This window comes from Falco naumanni, chromosome 6, assembly GCF_017639655.2.
Source record: "Falco naumanni isolate bFalNau1 chromosome 6, bFalNau1.pat, whole genome shotgun sequence".
In the NCBI taxonomy this organism is placed as follows: domain Eukaryota; kingdom Metazoa; phylum Chordata; class Aves; order Falconiformes; family Falconidae; genus Falco; species Falco naumanni.
In genome coordinates this window covers 38,986,961-39,005,159 of record NC_054059.1, presented here as the reverse complement: position 1 = coordinate 39,005,159, position 18,199 = coordinate 38,986,961, and the positions used below count along the sequence as shown (strand labels likewise).

The following is an 18,199-nucleotide window of genomic DNA, read 5'->3' as shown; positions in this document are numbered from 1 at the left end:
GCCTTATGTCTTCACTGAAGATTGCCTTTTTTATTCCTCTAGCTCTATTTATTTGCATCAGTGCCATCAAAAACCCAACAGGTGCTCAGTAATAATTAAACAACTGTCAGAGATGATTTAGCATGTCATTTTTGGGGTTGATTTGATTTTATTAATAGCACTTTTCATTTTCCAGTAGGAAAAATAACACCTGGAAGCAAAGGCTTTGCATTGAAATTTTGGAATCAGTTCCTGAAAGGTACCCAGCACTTCTTTACAACGATGCTGAGCATACTTGATTCCCAAAAGGACTTGGGATTCATAAGCACCTTGCAAAAGGCACTCAGCACCTCACAGTACTCAGCTTTTTATATGTAGTATTTGTACTTTCTGAGGATCAACATTACAAGCAGCTTTAGAAGGGTCTTATCAAGTTTTTGTAAAATGTGACATCCATTCTCCTTGTTAACAAGACATTACTGGTGTTTGCCAAAATGCACTGATCAGGAATGGCTTCCTACAGTCTGCTTTACATTCACTGATGAATGGATATGAAAACCAAACACTTTTGAACATAACGTGCAGGACTGTCTGTCAGGCCTGCTGCATAATAATGCAAGAGGAATGTTCTGATTACTTCTCCATCCTGGTAATCTTACAGTAGAGACAAATGTAAGTGATGTGCATAAGGATAAGCAATCCCAGCCTACCATGCAAAATGATGTGCTCAGAGATGATGGGCCCCACTGAGGAGTGAGGTCTTTGGGCTATGATGGACAGACAGTTATAGGCAATCACAACATGAAATCAAATCTTAGAAAGAGAAAAGAGGAAAAAAGGGAAAACATCATTACATTGTCACTGTACAAGTCTTGTACACCTACAACTTGAGTAAAGAATGTTTGACACCCTCACCTATAAAAGGGTATACTTACTAAAGTAGTAAAAAACAAAGAAGGCAACAAGGAATAGTATGGAATGGCTGAGCAGGCCAGGACTTTTCAACCTGGAAACAGATGACTGAGGAGGTTTATGATAGATCATTAAATGATGCTAGCAGGTATCAGGTTCAGAAAACCCAGGAGATGTTTCCTCAGGCAACAGATAGTTGTGTGACATAAATTCATTGGAAAATGTGATATGGATGCAAAATGTTTATATGGGTTCAGGGGGAGGTCAGAAGAGTATGTTGAAAAGAAATCTGTTGAAGATTACTTTAACAAACCACAAAGAGGTTCAGGAAACCCCTTGCTTGACCCTAAAGCAGGTGTAGATTGGGAGAGAATTTGGGTGAAATATCACATACGCTTACCCTATTCTTACTTTTCCCTAGAATGCTGTTTATGGCCCATGGGTACTGAACAAACAAATGCTAAAGCTTGGATAGTAATAAGACTTGTTCTATATCTTCCCTAGTATGTTTTCTCAATGCACCGTCTAACGTGGGCACTAGATTGCCTTGGAAGATTCATTCTGATTTTAGCAATGCCAACAGAAATATGAAACCAACACAGTTACTCTGAAGAGAATTGCATTAAGCAACTCTTCAGAGAAGAAATATTTATGAAAAATGTTTTGTGTTCAGCGGCTCTGACTGGAAACTTTGTAATGTGCAGTAGATGTTCTTTGCTACATAAGGATGAAACCCAAGTGCCAAACTGATTTTGAAGGACTGGGATAAATGCTACAGACACTGTAAGCTGCTGGTAATATTTCCTAGACTGAGGATAACTGCTAATGCATTCACTCTGCCCTGCTCTGTCCCTTCCCCTCTGTTTCCCTTTCCCCTCTCTTGTAGGCTTATGGACACATCATTGTGCGATGGGAATGACCCGCCTTTTTCAGAGGATCTATTTTGAAAGCTACAGTTTTGCTACTGTTGTTCTTTTTTTCAACAAAACCATAGAAATCAGGAGCAAGGAAGAAGCCCACCCATAGCTACTTCTCTTAGTGTGAGACTGCAGTGTGCAGCAAGGAATGCAGCATGCAGTTTGACATAGGAATTTGTTTGAAAAATCAGTATTTCCACTTGGGGCCACCTCAGAGCTCTGGCACAGAAGGAATACGTTGTTAGGAGTGCCGAGGCTTGACTCCATCTCTGGTTAGCTCAATGTATCAGAGAGATTTAGAATGGTAATAGCCTAATTTTGCAAAGAGTGAAGGACTTCCAATTCCCAGAAACCAATTTTATACCAAGGAGAAAGTCCAGTGTTTCCTGCAGTTTTTATTTCCTGATCTTCCCTGCCACAAGATCTGCTGGTGTAGCCCATGGCTCCCTCTTGGGCTGTGCGCTGTGGCCACAGGCAGCAGCGTGTGGCCTGGTCTTCTCCTCAACTGGAGGAGGGAGGTGGCCCAAGGGTGCGTTCAGGGACAGCTCTGGGAGCATGGAGGGGCAACCCTGACCCTGCTGCAGAAGTCCATGAGAGAGGTTAGGCACCGGTGCTTATGGTGGAGTTTCTGAATTTGCTCAGCATGTTTCAGCCATTCATCTACCATCTGCAAATCTAAAGTGGTACTGGAAAGAGATGTGCTTTCATGGAGAAAAAATAAGCACTGGAGAGGCTGTCACTGCAAAGTCCCGTTTCATGAGGATGGATGCTTCTTGGCATAGAGATGGCTATTTAGCAAACTGCTGAAGTGCAGTACACAATGGCACACTGCGTGACCAAACCCAGTTCACCTTCTTCTAGATTTCTAGTTGTGTTTTTAACTTCAATTTAACTTCAATTTTGTCATCAAGCCTGTTATTATATTATTATTCTTTAATAATCAGCACAATCAAACCTACTGCCGGCAAATATTCCTTTGTGCCATCCACTCCCACAAGGATCCAAAAAGATAAATAATGCTTTCAGATCAAATTGCCAGTTTAAACGCATTAGAAAGCGCAAGGATTTATATAAAAGCAGCCTCATGTTAATAAATGAGAACTCGATTATCTAAGATTGTTTTATGCCTGTAATAAAAGTGTCTGTGGGCAGTAACAGTAGAATGTTTCATTTGTAATTGGTTTTGATTGTTGAATCGTTATGGATAATGTAAGTCTTGAAATATATTAAGGGGAAAAAAAGGAGACCTATGAAATTTGAAAGTTGATTATTTGTATATTCAAAATGAGCAGAAAGAGTTTCTACATTTTTAGTTTCAGGTAATAAAATTTTAGCGTCTCCACACAGCTTCAGAATCTTTTTAGTGGGCTAGATTTTTTGAAATGCATTCCTAAGGTTTATAAGAAAGATGTACAGTCACTGATCATCTTGCAAAATCAAGAAACAAAGTTCTGTATGTGCTAAAGGAGAATGTGTCTTCTCTGAGAACATGAGATTAAGGAAATAATAACTACTTTTTTGGCTTTTACTCTGAATCTACTGGTACATGCTCTTACTCTATACTTTCTTGGCCAAGCTTCTCAGTTATAAGGACTCTGGAACCTTTGTACTTCTCAGCAGTGTAGGGAGCTCCTGAAATGCTCTTTACATTCATTTACCTGCCTGAGCAGATCCAAGATTTAGGGCAAGTAAGAATTACTCCCTTGCCTAAATTTCTGGAAATGTAATGAACTAACACCTTCATCATACAATTTCCTTTCCAAGATGGTTACTCCTTGTTTGCCTGGATATTCCAGCTAGTTTCTTTTAAGAATTTAAAATTATGCTTGTCCATAGTCTGAAATTTGTTGTACTTAATCAGAGCAGTACTACCAAAGCAGTGCAGTACTACCAAAGCAGTGCTGTGCAGACTATTTGTACAGGAGAGCATATAGGCTCAGAAAAAAACCAGACAGTGCCCATAACAAGGGATGTCAAAGGAAGAAAGACTTTCCATTCCTTAAAACTTTGTTCTAAAGCATTAATCAAGGCACCAGACTTAAAAATAGAATCAGGTAAACTGGATTACTCTGCCTTGTCTGAGTATCTCTCCTCAAGTCTATTTTTTTTCCATTGATAATCCAAAGCTTCAAAACAAAATTTCAAAGCGAACTTTTAGAATACATCATCAGTCTTTACTTCTATTTGTGAAGATATCAAAATCAAATGGCAAAACGCAAGTTGGTAGTCAGAATAAAATGGTTTTCGAAGCTCATCATCTTTCATCTTGCCAACATTAAAAACATGTTTGAACTAAGTACTGTTTCCAGATTTTCAAACTTCTGAAACAATGGCTGAAAACAAATGTTTGATCCATAATATCATTCATTTATTTTAGTGTGCTTCATTAAATTTCCAACGATTTTTCAAAACAGGATATCTAAGTCTACTTTTCTTTAAATTCAGACTATTATTCCTTCCCCAGAAAAAGCTAAAATCCACAAAGTTGAAGCAGTCCTTTTATCTACAGACTTATGTTCAGTTTTTAGGTCAACCATTCAAGTATTCCTTCTTCCATTACCAAGAAGTCTGTTTTCATCGTCCTTGTGCTGATTCTCAAATCAGTTAAAACAGAGAGAAAGCCTTCAGAAGCTTTCCATCGCCACCCTTCAAATGTTAAGATCTATTTTTCTGTGCCTCTTTTACATTTTATTTCCCTGGATGTTTGTGTGATAAATAATCTTTTCCTTTCTGCCAGCCTTCCCAGTATTTCAATAAACCTCAGGTTTAAAACCTTGATCCTTAGCAATTCCCCATTATTAAAAGGGAGACAATATGGGGGCTAGAATTGTCATGACTAAGACTAAACAACTTTGCTTATTTTAGTGCATAGCTTTTTATTTAAGGACCGGTATCCAGAAACTCCCACTGAGTTCACTGGAGCCCCATTTTGGATGGATAGCAGCTTGTGGGAAGCCACAAAATGAGCAGAGCAGAATAAAACCAAGAGACGGAGACAGGGAGGAAAACAGCAGAAAGGAGCAGAGGGAGGGAGAGGGAAAAAGTTTATATCTGCTGCAGCAGTTTATTTTTCTGAACATAGATTAAACCTTGAAATCCCGAGACTCTAATTTTCTCTAATGTCAAGCAAACTGCTTGAGAGCAATTGAAACTTGCTGAGAAAATGTGTTCTTCCACTGTCTTCTCTACAGTGTATCAGAGCACAAGAGCTAACACTTAGGTAAAGAGGTATAACTTATGGGAGGGCATTCCCTCTGCGGGCCATGTGGGTGTCCCCCTGGGGAGGAGGGGGGCCACAGCAGCAGGCTGAGGGACTGGCTCCCCATTCCTGTACAGTCCCGCAGGAGGTCAGGTTGCCCCCTGGTCCCTGTGTGGAACAAGGGCTCTTGGCTCCTGGCTCTCTCCAGCAGTCACAGCGAGAGGCAGCCTGCTCCACACTGTCCTTGTCCACAGGAGCCAGGCTCTCTCAGAAAACAGCTGAGCTACTGTGTCTGACCTCTGCGTGAGGCAGGGGCTCTGGCTGAGCTGCTGCACCCAGTAGAAAACATCCATTCAGCTCAAATCTGGCAGTCTGATGGTGCCCAGTTTAAAGCAGAGGGCTGGAGTAGCACACGCATTGCCTCACCTGAAGTGAAGGACAGAGCTACCAGCACATGAAAAGGTCAAGCAGAAGCTCAAAGGCACAGAGCAGAGTGTCCATCTTCCACACATGGGCATGCACACCCATGTGTGCCTATTAGAAACGGCAGGCCCCACTGCTCAGGCAGATGGTGATGGAAGTGGGCTGTCCAGTGTTTCGCGCTCTGCTGCCTGTCTGGCTACTGATGCTGACTGCTATGCAGAGGACCAAAAGTGCTACTCAGCAGACCTTCAGCAGCACCACCGCCAGCACTTGAGAAGTAGGTGTGGGTACTGCAAGAAGGAAAGGAAGAAACCTCTCTTGCACCTCTTGTTCCTTCCACATCTCAGAACAAGCTATTTCCTAATTAAGCTTTTTGCCTCTAATTTTATGTGTCCAATCTGAAATAACTTCACAAGTGTAAACACTTGCAAGAGAGAAAGCAAATTGCTCTTCACGAGTCTCAATATTTAACCAGTCTATGCCATTCTCTAAAAGACAAGTCATTTATTAGCTGCCAGAACTCCTATGGATGGCAATGACAGTCAACCAGATACTTAAATACATCAGCTTTCTTCTTGCGATACAGTTTACGGAATTGAAGGAATAAACTCCTGCTCTTAAGGTCAATTCCTGCTCCTAAGGTCACAAAAAACCCAACAGAGGTATGAAGGAAAAGTTTGTCTCTTTCCTTCAGAAGCAAATTCTTCCCTCGTTCAACCCAAAATGCAGGATATGAGACCTGTGAGGAAAAAAAGAAACCTCCAAAATTCTTCAGAGAAGTAGATACGGTTTTCAAATGAAAATCAATACAGTGCTATTATCTTCATATCATTCACTTGATATGACTGTTCTTATTTTTCCACGTAAAAACCAAAGAATGAAAATTATGCACCAGGCATTGTTCATGACCTTGCCAAGTGCAATTAATTTCTTAATAAAATTCCCAAACAAAGGTTCAGATGACATTAGATACATGATCCAATACACACTTCTAGTTTAGCACAATTGAAATAGGATTATTAACAAAGGTTGAATACACTTTAGTAAGAAAGGAGAGAATATATTTAGGGTAAGAAGAAAGACTACTGTGAGATTTTTCCTAGCAAACAGAGTGATACAGCATGAAAATGTATTTGAGAACAGGAGAGAGAAATTCTACTCCCTTTTGCTCCACACCTCAGATTTGCAGCTAAATTATACCAATTTTAAAAGATACCTGTTTCTCAGTTCTCTATGTTATCTTAGGCAGAAGTTAACTTAACCCCATTTTAAATAAATGCTGGTGTTTTACTCTCCTGGTTCACTGAAAAAATAAAGTACAAGTTAATGTCATGCTTTAGATTCCAACAGTTTGCCTGTGCTCTTTGCAAGTTTCTCTAGTAATGCTCAAGGGTCACTGTGCTCTGGAAAGGAATGCAAAATGCTGCATAATGAAGAGGATAACTATCAGGGAAGATGCACCAAGAGAAATTATCAGCCCCTGACAAGTCAGAGCGCCACAACAAATGCCCCAGTCAAATGCACACACATACCTAATCTGTTGGAGGGGTTCCTTTTGAAGAGGGCTCGCAGCAGGCTCTGGGCTTCTATGCTCAAGAACTGTGGCATTCCCAGCTTGGCTCTGAAAGAACACAACACTTGAAAAGAAAATAGATTTTTCAAAAATTTTCTCCATCCCACTGTGGTTTAAAAAATGGAATTGTAGTAGTCAGGATGGGCAGATGCAAAGGCTGCTTCAGCATAAGTGCAATGCAGAGTGAGGACCTGATACAGAAGGCTTTACTACTGGCTTCACTAGTGGTAGAGTACATCTAATGAATATCCTAACACCTTTTGCAACCTAAATAGGTCATTCACTACAGAATTTTTTCCACATTTTTAGCTTGCTGGAATAAATTCGGAAATCCCGAGGAATTTAAACAAACAAACAAAAATTCATGAAAATAATTATACTAAATCACATATTGATCAAAGACAATAAAGCTTTTCCCTTGGTGATTCACTGCTACAGAGCAAAAACGTAATATTGAGCAAAGATAAGCTTCAAGTATTTATGTCTGCAGTTAACATTAAATGAATGGGAAATTTGTAAAGGAAAAGATTTCTAACTTGGCAACAAGACATATGCTGTCCTGCAGAAATTTGACTGTTCCTACTTGTCTGTGGATAATGACATTATTATTACAGAAAGTATGATACATCTCTTTTGCAAGGCGCTCTGAGCAATTCACTTCCTACTATTTATTCTGAAGGCAATTTTAGAGTCACATGCAGGCATCAGCTGTGTGTGTCTTACCAAATTCATGCCTCACATAGCTTTGAAAAGCACATTATGCACATTTTTATTCTCTACCTTTCATATACTTAGGACCCATAGGCTGCCCATCGTAGTTAGAGGAATGAAAGTGGTTTCGGTACTCACTTGAGAATGAGTGCCATTGTCTCCTTTCTGTCTTTTCCCTGGAAGGGTAATGATCCTGTCAGCATCTCAAACTGTGGAGTAACAACAAAATGGTAAATCAAATGAGCACTGAGATGTTCTGCATAGCTGACAGATACTACATCCACCTTACACAACTGAAAACTCGAGGAAAAGAAATGGTCCAACAAGCTGTACTTCAGAAGAAAATGACACAGAAAGCCTGGATTACGCAGAACATGGAGGACCAACATGACTGTTTTGTTCAAGAGTCTTGTTACAAGCTGTTCACACTGATACTTGGGGCCAAGTTTTGGTATGTTTGGGAAGAAGTGTCATCATATATGCTGTTTCCTCCAGCACCTATTTTATGGCCAATGCTGGAGACGAGATATTGGTCTGGAGGGACCCTTAGTCTGAATGGGTATGGCTGTCATGCAAAGAAAATGGGTTCAACATGTCACTCCCCATCTTTTTAGCTTGAGTTGAATCACTTTTTTGATTGTATATTTGCACCACTTAGAGGTGCCACTGCTATACCTTGTAGGAGAAACATGCAGAACCCCCACATTCTCAAGGCATTTGAGTGTGCTTTTTTCTCTCCCACTTTGGTTTCCCTGGCTGTATTTAGTGATGGATTTTGCAAGTGTCACATTTAACTGAACCCAAATTTCAAAGCAAAACTTAGCAATCATCATCAAAGATTTGCTTAATGTACACGTGAAAACATCAGTCAGTTATAGTTCCTTTGAAACAGATCAGTGCTTTCAGTAAATTTGACAGGAATTTCACATTTGTAATAAAAACTACAAAAAACCCAGCTAAAGAAGCTTGCCTGTTATACCAGATCTTTCACGCAGCTCTTGCCACCGTGTTTTGTGAGGGTATGAGTGGCAGCTGGTTCCTCTGACTGAGGGATGATGAAGGTTATGCATCACATATGACAAACACCAAGACATCAAGAACATAATGCAGCTCAGGCACAAAGGAGGACAATGTCCATTGAGGGTAAGGAGAACTGTTACTTATGTCTGTGACTCAGACTTTGGATCCTTTCTAATATATTAAGTACCTACTAATTAATATTCATTGCTATAATTAAAAACCTGTTAAGGTAGGACAGACTCTGCAACCTTTATGTAGTTTTTGTACCTTATTACACAAGTAGCTTCACTGCTCTCAGGAAGCACATTTGTGCAAAAAAAGGATGCTTTCATTGCCAAAACCTGTGTCAGACTGCCCCACAGCCTGACTCTGCTTTTTCCCCAGATTAAATATGGCCATACCATAAAAAAACGTAAGAAAACTGTAACCATGAAATTGTTACTGTATTTTTGGGAGGCGGGCAGAGGCAAGGTTTAGAAGCCAGATTACTAATTGACTATAATTAATTGAAGGATTAATCTGCATTAGTAACAAAGTACCTCAAGGCGATAAAAGACATAGTAGAAATCAGGAGAAAACGCTTTTTAAAAGTGTGTACGGCTGACAAACATAAGCAAGATCTGGAAAACACAAATGTGTTAACTCCTGCTTGGCCTACCAGAGTCAAGAGAAGAGGTGCCTGGGGGAAAGCAGCTCGTATTCTAGAGAGAAATACGATGGAGAAGAATTTTTAAAACTGCCTAAATGACACTGGAGCTCAAACACCGTCTTCAAGGTAATTCTGACCTATTAGTGCCTTAGCCCTGGTAAAAGTGTTCAGATATGCTGAGGATGAGGAGCAGAGACATTGCTTCCCAGGGCAGCAGCAGAGGTGGTATGTATTGTACCAAACCCTCCTCAGGATTTCGAAAGAGTTTATGTTCAGGTAAATACCTAATGTTCACTTACACTTGCTCAGATTATTTTATAATAAATCTAATGTAACAGTACTGAATGACTGCTACAGCTCATTTCTTCTGGCAGAAATGGGCTTGACAGTGCTGATGCAGATGATACAGATATAAGCAACTGCCTGGTCAGTGACTATGTGAGAAGAAGATGACTAGTTCCTACCCACCACGGTATCACAGAAAGAGCTGCAAATGCACCGTGGCTGCAAGGGGCCAAGAAACCTAAAGGCGAGAAATTCAGATGCAGTGTCCAAGAGAGTGGGAGGGAAAGAGAGAGGGAGGAAGGGAGCAAGGAAGGAAGGAAGGAAAAAAGAAATTTGAAGTTGCAGGAGGGAGCAGGGGAAATGACCATCCTGGAGGCTGCAGGGAATATTTACGGCTCTGCTCTAATGGCTAGCACTTTGTTACCACATGTCTCCAATTACACAGCTCTAATGTTAAGATTAATTCAGGTTCAGAAAAAATGCACTTAACATCAATATTTAAAGACAGCTACATGAGTTAAATGTACCAGAGCTTCTTACTTCAATGAACTCAACTAAGCAGCAGCTGGAAGAAAGCATCAGTTTCTCAATTGCAGTCCCGGTTAAATTTAATGAAGGTTAACAATGAAATAACAAGACTGAAAAAAATAATTGAAATAGTTAATGTCATCAGTTAAAGCTACCACTTTACTGCATAACAACCTGTTTTTCTGCTTATTTTTTCAAAAAATCAAAAATCTGGCTAAACGCAAACATGCAAACAGAAGTGAGCACTGGCTGCTAACACCCTGGCACATGAATACAGAGTTGTATGGGTCACAGCAGGTTGACAAGGAGCTGAGCCTAGGTGTGAAGAAACTCTGTAGTGTTTTTGGCTCCTAAAGCAGACCCTATAGTTTTGCCAAGAGACTCAGTTTTCACTCTCCCCACTTCCCCATCTGTATAAACCATCTGTTTACTCCTTGACTCCCAGTGATTTGCTTCCTGGGTATTGTGGAAGGCCACCTTCTGTTAGCCAGTACTTCAGAAGGCTGTGCCTCCCTCCAACTTTGACTTCCTTTCTGTACCAATATTCAGCAAGAAAGGCAAATATTCCCTGTTCAGGTTCAGCTGCCTATTAAGGGAACCACAAAATTAAAGCTTGATGGGAAGGGGCCTCAGGAGTCATCTAATCCAGCCCCTGCTTTAGGTCTTGGCGTACTGTGCAGTGCTTCCTTCTCTAGTTTTCAGGGCAATCTCCAACTTCAGTAGGTGAAACACCAGCACTGGAGACCCCAGAAGCAATACATGTGAGAAGACCTTGGCAAAGAGGGCCACCTTTCCTGAGGGAATACATTCCAGAAGTGACCCTAGTAGGTCATTGAGAAAGATAATGAATGAGAAAAAATCCACAGCCTGGGGTGATTGCCAGATGAATCTTCCCAGCAGATGGAAGGAGAGCAGACTGTGAAAATTACTTCAGCCCAAGTCTGCTAAAAGAGCCTAAGATAAAATTCAGTGTTACAGAGAAACTTGGTACCCCTCAGTTTTGGAGAGCAGAGAGAGATGCTTTTGTCAGAATGGCTGGGTTCCCCTCACAGCACTTCCAGTCATTTTCCAAGTAGCTTGGACCTGGTCAGCCACCCACTTTTATAATTTGTAAAATGCTTTAAGTATTTTTCATTATTTGCTAGGTGTGAAGCATAAAGAATTAGTGTTTGCAAAGGGTTTGAATACCTTCATGTAGCGGCTAGCATAAACATTCAAAATACTGTTCATGAAGCCCATCTCTTGCACTGGGAATAAAACAAGTGTTATGATGGCATTTTGCAAAAGAAGATTGTATTGCTTAGATGTCTCACATTGATTTTTTCAATGCAAAATTTTTACTACTACAAAATTACTACAGAGCTGACTACTTTGAATACGAAAAGGATATTTTCTTTCATTGTGAAGACTTCACTACTTACACATTCATACATTGCTGAGAATATAAACACATTTCTTTTTATTTGGGACTGCCTAATGAGTCATCAAACCTCTTCTTTCTCTAGTTATATTCCCCTCTCTGCTCACATGAATCTCAAAGGTGTACAGCATTTTTTTCTTGAACTAAACCAGATACAAACTCCATGAGGTCTGTGGCCTTGTAAATCAGCTGGTATGATGAACTACAAAACCACTGCTTTGAGAGGCCTTCCAAGAGACTTGTGCGTGCTATACCATGCAGACCAGTTTATCTGGGATTCAGAGATGGCAGTGTGGGCATCCAGGCTCCTGCAGCACAGCTGAAAAAGTATTAGTCATACACAAAACTTTCTAATAGTTTAAGCCAATTGCTTGTTCATTCAGATCTCTTGATACAAAGGTTTTGTAGAATATGGCCTATCCAGAATCTCCAATGCAATGAGTAAGACGCAGGAAGGCAGAAAACAGAATCCGCCTGGTCATGATAAAGCACATAAACTCACCACTACAAAATTTTAACTGGGTCCCAGCAGTTGTCATCACACACTACATGAGAAGCAGGTACTGTCCTCTAGAATGCTTGGAAAGAGTGAATTTCAAGATTTGTATAACTATACCCATTGACACATACTAAGCTACCATGAAACAATTCAAGCCAACTGAGCAGCAAATGAACAGAGCAGGTAACGGTTTTAGTTCTGTGGCCTGTGTCAAAGACTTAGCTGGTAGTAAATGAAGTTTTACTGTTGTTGATAGTAAAACTCCCACTGAATAATAATAAAATAATTAATAACATAATGAATAAGTCAAGACCAGAATTTAGACTTTTTCAGACAAGTTTGTTTTGATATTAATACTCACAACACACCTCATTTAAGGTTGCCTTCAAGGATCACTCAGCTTGATTCTAGCGTGTGCCCTGGTCAATGCAGGTTGGCAAGTAGCTGCCAGCAACCTGCCTCTTCATACTGTAGCATTAATCCCTTATTCACAGAACAGACTAGACAAGAGAGTGGTTGGTTGCTCTTTTGATGGCTAGGTTACAGGCCATTTTATCACTATCTACATAATATGTTCCCCTTTTGATCGAAATTTTAGGTGTGAGAGTTACACTATTGCATTCAATTCCTTTCAATCTATGCATATTCCACCAACTGGTGTATTTTCTTTGTACATTTCACATTATACTGCAAATTACTTAGAGAGGAAATGCTAATAAATCATTTGGATGCCATTTAATTTTCTTCAGTTTTTCTGACTGGCAGAAAATCAGCTTCCCTAATAGACCATACAAGTGACAGACCAAGGGAAACAAGGAGAAATGAGCAGAGGGAAAGACAGCACACCTTTAGTGTATGGAAATACCCTTTTTCTGCCCCAGCCAGTTAATTTTCAAAAAGGAATAAAAGATTGAAATGATTACAGCTGCTTTTGTCTATGATGTGTGGTAGCACTCAAAAGCCTAAAGCATTAGCTTACAGATAAAAGAATTTACTCTAACTCATCTTCTTTTATACGGATTGTTATCTTTTCTAATTCTAACACATTGAGTCCCTGGGGGAGGGGATGGAAAAAGAGATGGAGGAAAAAAAAAAGCCTCGCAAAAAGCAGGGAGGAAGGAGCCGAGTTCATTAGCAGGTGAAAGAAAAACAATCTATACACCAAATATATCATCATTTAACTGGAGACAGATAGTGAGAAGGCACAGCTATCCTCCAAAACTAAATACATAATAAAAAATCTAAAGCGTTGGGATATATCTATTATATAGGACATAACCTATTGATTTTCCTGAATAAACTTATATGGTTCAGAAGTGCTGAGCATCCACAAATGGATCTGTGGCCATAGGAGATAAGGCTGTCCCACTCCTTTTAAAGTCATATAATAAATTACAATACTTACTTAGACTAACTACTGTCAACAAGCTAGATATAGGCCCTCTCCACCCCAAATTCTCACTAGTTTTCATGTTGGCTTCCTATCCTTCCTTCCTTTGATGGCACCAGTTGTCTACTTAAAGGTAAACAGAATTTAAACATCCTCTACGGATTGTGGTATGTAGTGTAATAAATAGCTACCTAAAATAGCTTCTATGCCACAGGAAATGGAGCTGTACTAGAAAAGCACATTGCCATGTTAATTTATGCTTCTGCCCAGGTTCTGCAAGGGAGCCATGATGACCATGGTGAGGTGCAGTATCAGCCACAGCTGCAGTGCTGCGCTGTATTGCATTGCCTATTGGTGGCCATGCACTGAACACATGAATAGACCTGCAGCCTGCACACTTCAGGAGAAAGCATCATCATCTACATTATCTGAATGTATCCCTATAAGAGTAATAAATGCATTTTTTGGGTTTGGGTTTGCGATCAAGGGACAGCACTATGCTTGATAAAATGATGCTGGGAATAACTGTTTCATAAAGCCTACAGCATTCATATAGCTTTAAAAAAAAAATGGTGTCACAAAACAACTTATTCTTGATCTTCTGTTCGTCCTCCTCAGCAACAATGGCATCACAGGCTGAAGAGGCTGGATGAGTGCTGGAGGAAGCAGGTCAGCACCTGAACACCTAATTTTAGATTGCTGGTTTGAGGGGGGTTCAATACCTCTCTGAAAAACTTTGCTGATGCTGCATCTCAGTGTCAAATACTGCAGCACTCAGGAGGATGTTATTGGGTCCTTCTCATAAGCCAAGCAGCTCCACTGTAGTCAGGTACCTCTCGCAGAACTCTTCTTGGCAAGTGTTTTCCAGGGCCTCACTTCTCAAGTGGTTGGCAGCTTTCTTCTGCTTTCCAGACTAACGACATTTAACAAAGAGTTTACTCCTACCTGCTCTTGGGGCAACATTAGTCTTTAGCTGAAATAGCCCTTTTCTCTCTGTGGTGTTTTCCCCTGTGATGCATTCACAGATGGTATAGGTATGATACCACCTTTGGACAACTATTGGACTAGAAAGTATCTTCAATTAATTAATTTCCCTTGCACACCATATCAAATACTTTATTATAATGGAGGCTCATGCAATCCATTTAATTTACTTTGTTTAGAAAAAGACAGCTGTCTCATCAAGTAAAATATCAGATTAATCTAGCATGACTGATATTTGGTAAATTCATGTTGCATTTCAACTAACTTTTCATTGACTTTCATGTATAAAAATTAATTAGCACAGTTTCTCATATTGATTCCACTTGAACTACCTCCAGAGTATCTTGCAGGATTCTTAAAGGTTAAGCAACAGTGAAGAAAAACTACAACTTTGGGATAGATAATCTAATGCAAAGACATGTAAGTAAAAGACAAATTCTTAGCTATTCCTCTGTGTCAATTGATATTTATGTCCGTTTCTGATGATTTCCCCACTGTGATGAGCCGTCATTTTAAAACTGTTTCACTACATCATTTTAAAACCAACATCAGCAGGCACCCAGGGCAACGCAAACATCCCAAACTAGTCATAATCAAGGCACAGCAAAATGGGGCAAACCAAGAAAGGAGGGATGGTACAGTGCCTGTATGTATTTGGTTTTTTTTCCCACCAGAAGAAAAAAGAGGTTTTTGAGGTTTTGAGTGACAGTCTCCCACCAGCTAATAAGACTACAGGAGATCCACCACCAGTCCAAAAACTACCTGAATCTCATTAGTGGAACCAGAGTCAGCAATGCTGATGTGAAGGAGACAGATGAATGACAAAAGAACCACTGAAGTCCTGTGAAACATTCAGGGTGCCCACTAATATATGTCCTTTCTAATCTATATTTTGTAGAAAAAGAGAGTAAATTTCTGAGTTTGTCTAAGAGGATGTCCTGAACATCTGAAAATTGCTGCTTGAGGAACTGCTCCCTAACAGAAACCATGTCAGTGAAAAAGCAGATATTTCTTCTGAAATGATTGTGCTCTTCCAAGTTTGCCCTGGCCTGCTTCTGTGCAGCAGAAATACTCATGACTCATGTTAACCAACTGAGACAGCAAAGGACTGTAAGAAGGAAGAGAGAGAACCTAGCACCAAATGCTACCTCATATACTTCCAGGAGCAGCTGCTTCACTGTCGCTGATGCAATGAAAATGATCAAGCAATCACTACACATCTACTTTCCTATATACCCATAACTGCTGAAAGTGGCACTTTTTATCTGAGGGCTCTGATCACTCCTTCAGCCACCCCTCCAACAAAGACAACTTTTCCATTACCATGAGTACGCCAAAAGACCACCAGTCGGCACTCTGCGTGTGTCCTCGTCGGTTGACCACCTCTGGGGCCATATACTCTATTGTCCCACAAAATGAATATGCTCTCTTGTCATGGTCGATGGCTTCTTTACTCAGACCAAAATCTAAATAGATTGAAATGAAAAAGACTTGTCAGGCCTATAAAAATGATTATTTACACTTTTGCTCACTTAAACTATTCAAACAAAACACACCAACCAGCCAGTGAAACACCCTTCTGCCTGTGTGGAGAAAGGCCACAGGCACATGTGTGTTGAAGCTCTCCCTATGTCGAGTGCCTGGTTGGCATTTGTTAATACATTCTGAAAGTAGGGGTATCATTTCCTTTGTTCAGGATGAGGTTCTGAGTCAAAGCAGAAGAGGGAGTTTAAATAAGCAGAAAAAATCACAGTTTGGGTTTGAAGAAGACAATGCTGGCAAGGATTCTTGCTCAGATAACCAAAGCATTAGGAATAATAACCCCAGTGGACACAGTGAAAAGAATGGCCAGACAGCATCTCCAGGGTGGGAAAGGGATGTCTTTCCAGGTGTCCTCTCCACAGTTATAGCTCAGAGTTTAATCTGGAGTGAGCAGTCATATTGGAAGCATCCTTCCATCCACGGTGGTAGGCAGCCAAGCCTGCATGCTTCATATCAGTCGAGAGTATAATTTCACCAAGAAAATGCTATGTTCTCCATGTGCTGTGCAGCATGGATGCTTGATGAATTGCAGAGAAGAGAAGCCCAACACTCAAACTCTTCTGGATTCTGAGTTTTTGTAAACAAACTCTTTCCAAACAAAGACCAAGATGCATGTAACACACTGCAGAAAAAAAATAAATGAGCTTGTAAACATTAAGTTTTCTGTTCCTCACTTACCTGTTACCTTAATGTGGCCCTCCTCATCAAGAAGAATGCTGTAAAGTAAAAAAGCAAACATTCATTCATTAGGCAGGCATAGAGTGCAGTTAACAAACATGAATAAAACATGTTTAAGACTGATATGGAGATGTGCAAGACTCAAATACATATGTAAATAAACCATCAGTGCATTATAAGCCTCCAGAAAGAAGAAAGATCCTCAAAGCTCCATCTAATTTCATGTCTGAAGCATGCACGGCCTGTGGCAGTTGTATGGGGACCCTCTTCCTTACTCCATAGCATGCTCAGGGTGGGCATGCAAACTGAGCTCAGAAAGAACAGAGTGTTCAAAGCCAGCAACTGCAGAGTATCTGCTTCCAGCAGGAGAAGGAGCTACAGGTTTTCTGCTTTTCTCATATAATAAAGGCAAGCACACAAATAATCATGGCTTGGATTCATTGGACCTAAAATTAACTCCAAAGGTAGATACGATCATGCTGAAATAATAAAACAGAGCACAATGACTAGTCACTGCCTAACTGCATGGATCTCAGACCCTGCTGATTTATTCTGTCCAGAAGCATAAATGAAAATTCAGCCTGGAAGCCAAGTTCAAGTGTTCTCACGTTTGCCACCTGCCAACATACTTTATTCTCACAAAGGCACTCCAACATTTCTGTAAGAAAAATGACTGTAGTTCCCAAAAAGCATTGCTAGTTTTTATGGAAACAAGAAGGAACACCGCACTGTTTCACAAATAATGAATTTTGGTAACTTTTCTGCCTATAAATACTGACACAGAAATGAGGGTAGTGTTTCTTCAGTTCTAATTATATTTAGCATATTTCTCTTTTCAAAATGATCTAGCGAGGTGTCAGCTATCTGTGTATTTCCCTTCTCTTAGAGAGTCACTTTAATTCAATTATTCAGGAAGAAAATAAGACAGAAGTGAAACAAACACATTAGGCTGCGGTTTTGTGAAAGGTTGTCTCTGTGCTGAAATGTAATTAAAAAGAGAAGATCTTCTGTCATTCATTTGTGTGTTTAGAACAGACTGTTGTTGTGTAATTCATCAAAGAAAGGATCAAACAAAGGCCAGCAGCTGAGTCACTACTGTGTGTTCAATAATTAAAGAATTTTCTTCTCAATAAAAACATCTTTACCTCTATTCTTTCTCCCCAGATTTCTTGACAAGGCATAATTTTTGAAATATTAGCCTAAAACAGGCATGTTTAAATGTATTTTTGTAACTGCAATCCCTAAATGAGAGGCTTGTGTTTCAGAAGAGAACAGAATAAAGCACCTGCCAGTGTGGAAGTGAGCATGAACATATCAACTCCACAGACCTGGCTCTGGAAAAACAGCAAAGGGGAGTTAAGTTCACAGAAATCACCCAAAATTTTGCCCCACACCCAGGAAGCCCCTATAAATAACAATGCAGTTCAAAGGTTGTGGGGTTTTCCCCAGAAACATCGATTTTGTATTTTACAAATGTCCTACTGAAAATC

General features: G+C 40.1%; 1 protein-coding gene across 2 annotated transcripts in view; it reads right to left on the bottom strand.

The window, feature by feature from the left end:
• Window positions 1-18,199, bottom strand: part of RPS6KA2 (ribosomal protein S6 kinase A2) — a 279,807-nt gene that overhangs the window by 47,921 nt on the left and 213,687 nt on the right. For both annotated transcript variants that reach the window (XM_040598483.1, XM_040598481.1), the window contains exons 7-10: window positions 16,710-16,747; window positions 15,813-15,955; window positions 7,853-7,923; window positions 6,963-7,051 (exon numbers count right to left, since the gene is read on the bottom strand). In XM_040598483.1, coding sequence (XP_040454417.1) covers window positions 6,963-7,051; window positions 7,853-7,923; window positions 15,813-15,955; window positions 16,710-16,747 — 341 coding nt within the window. The remainder of the gene's footprint in view (window positions 1-6,962; window positions 7,052-7,852; window positions 7,924-15,812; window positions 15,956-16,709; window positions 16,748-18,199) is intronic.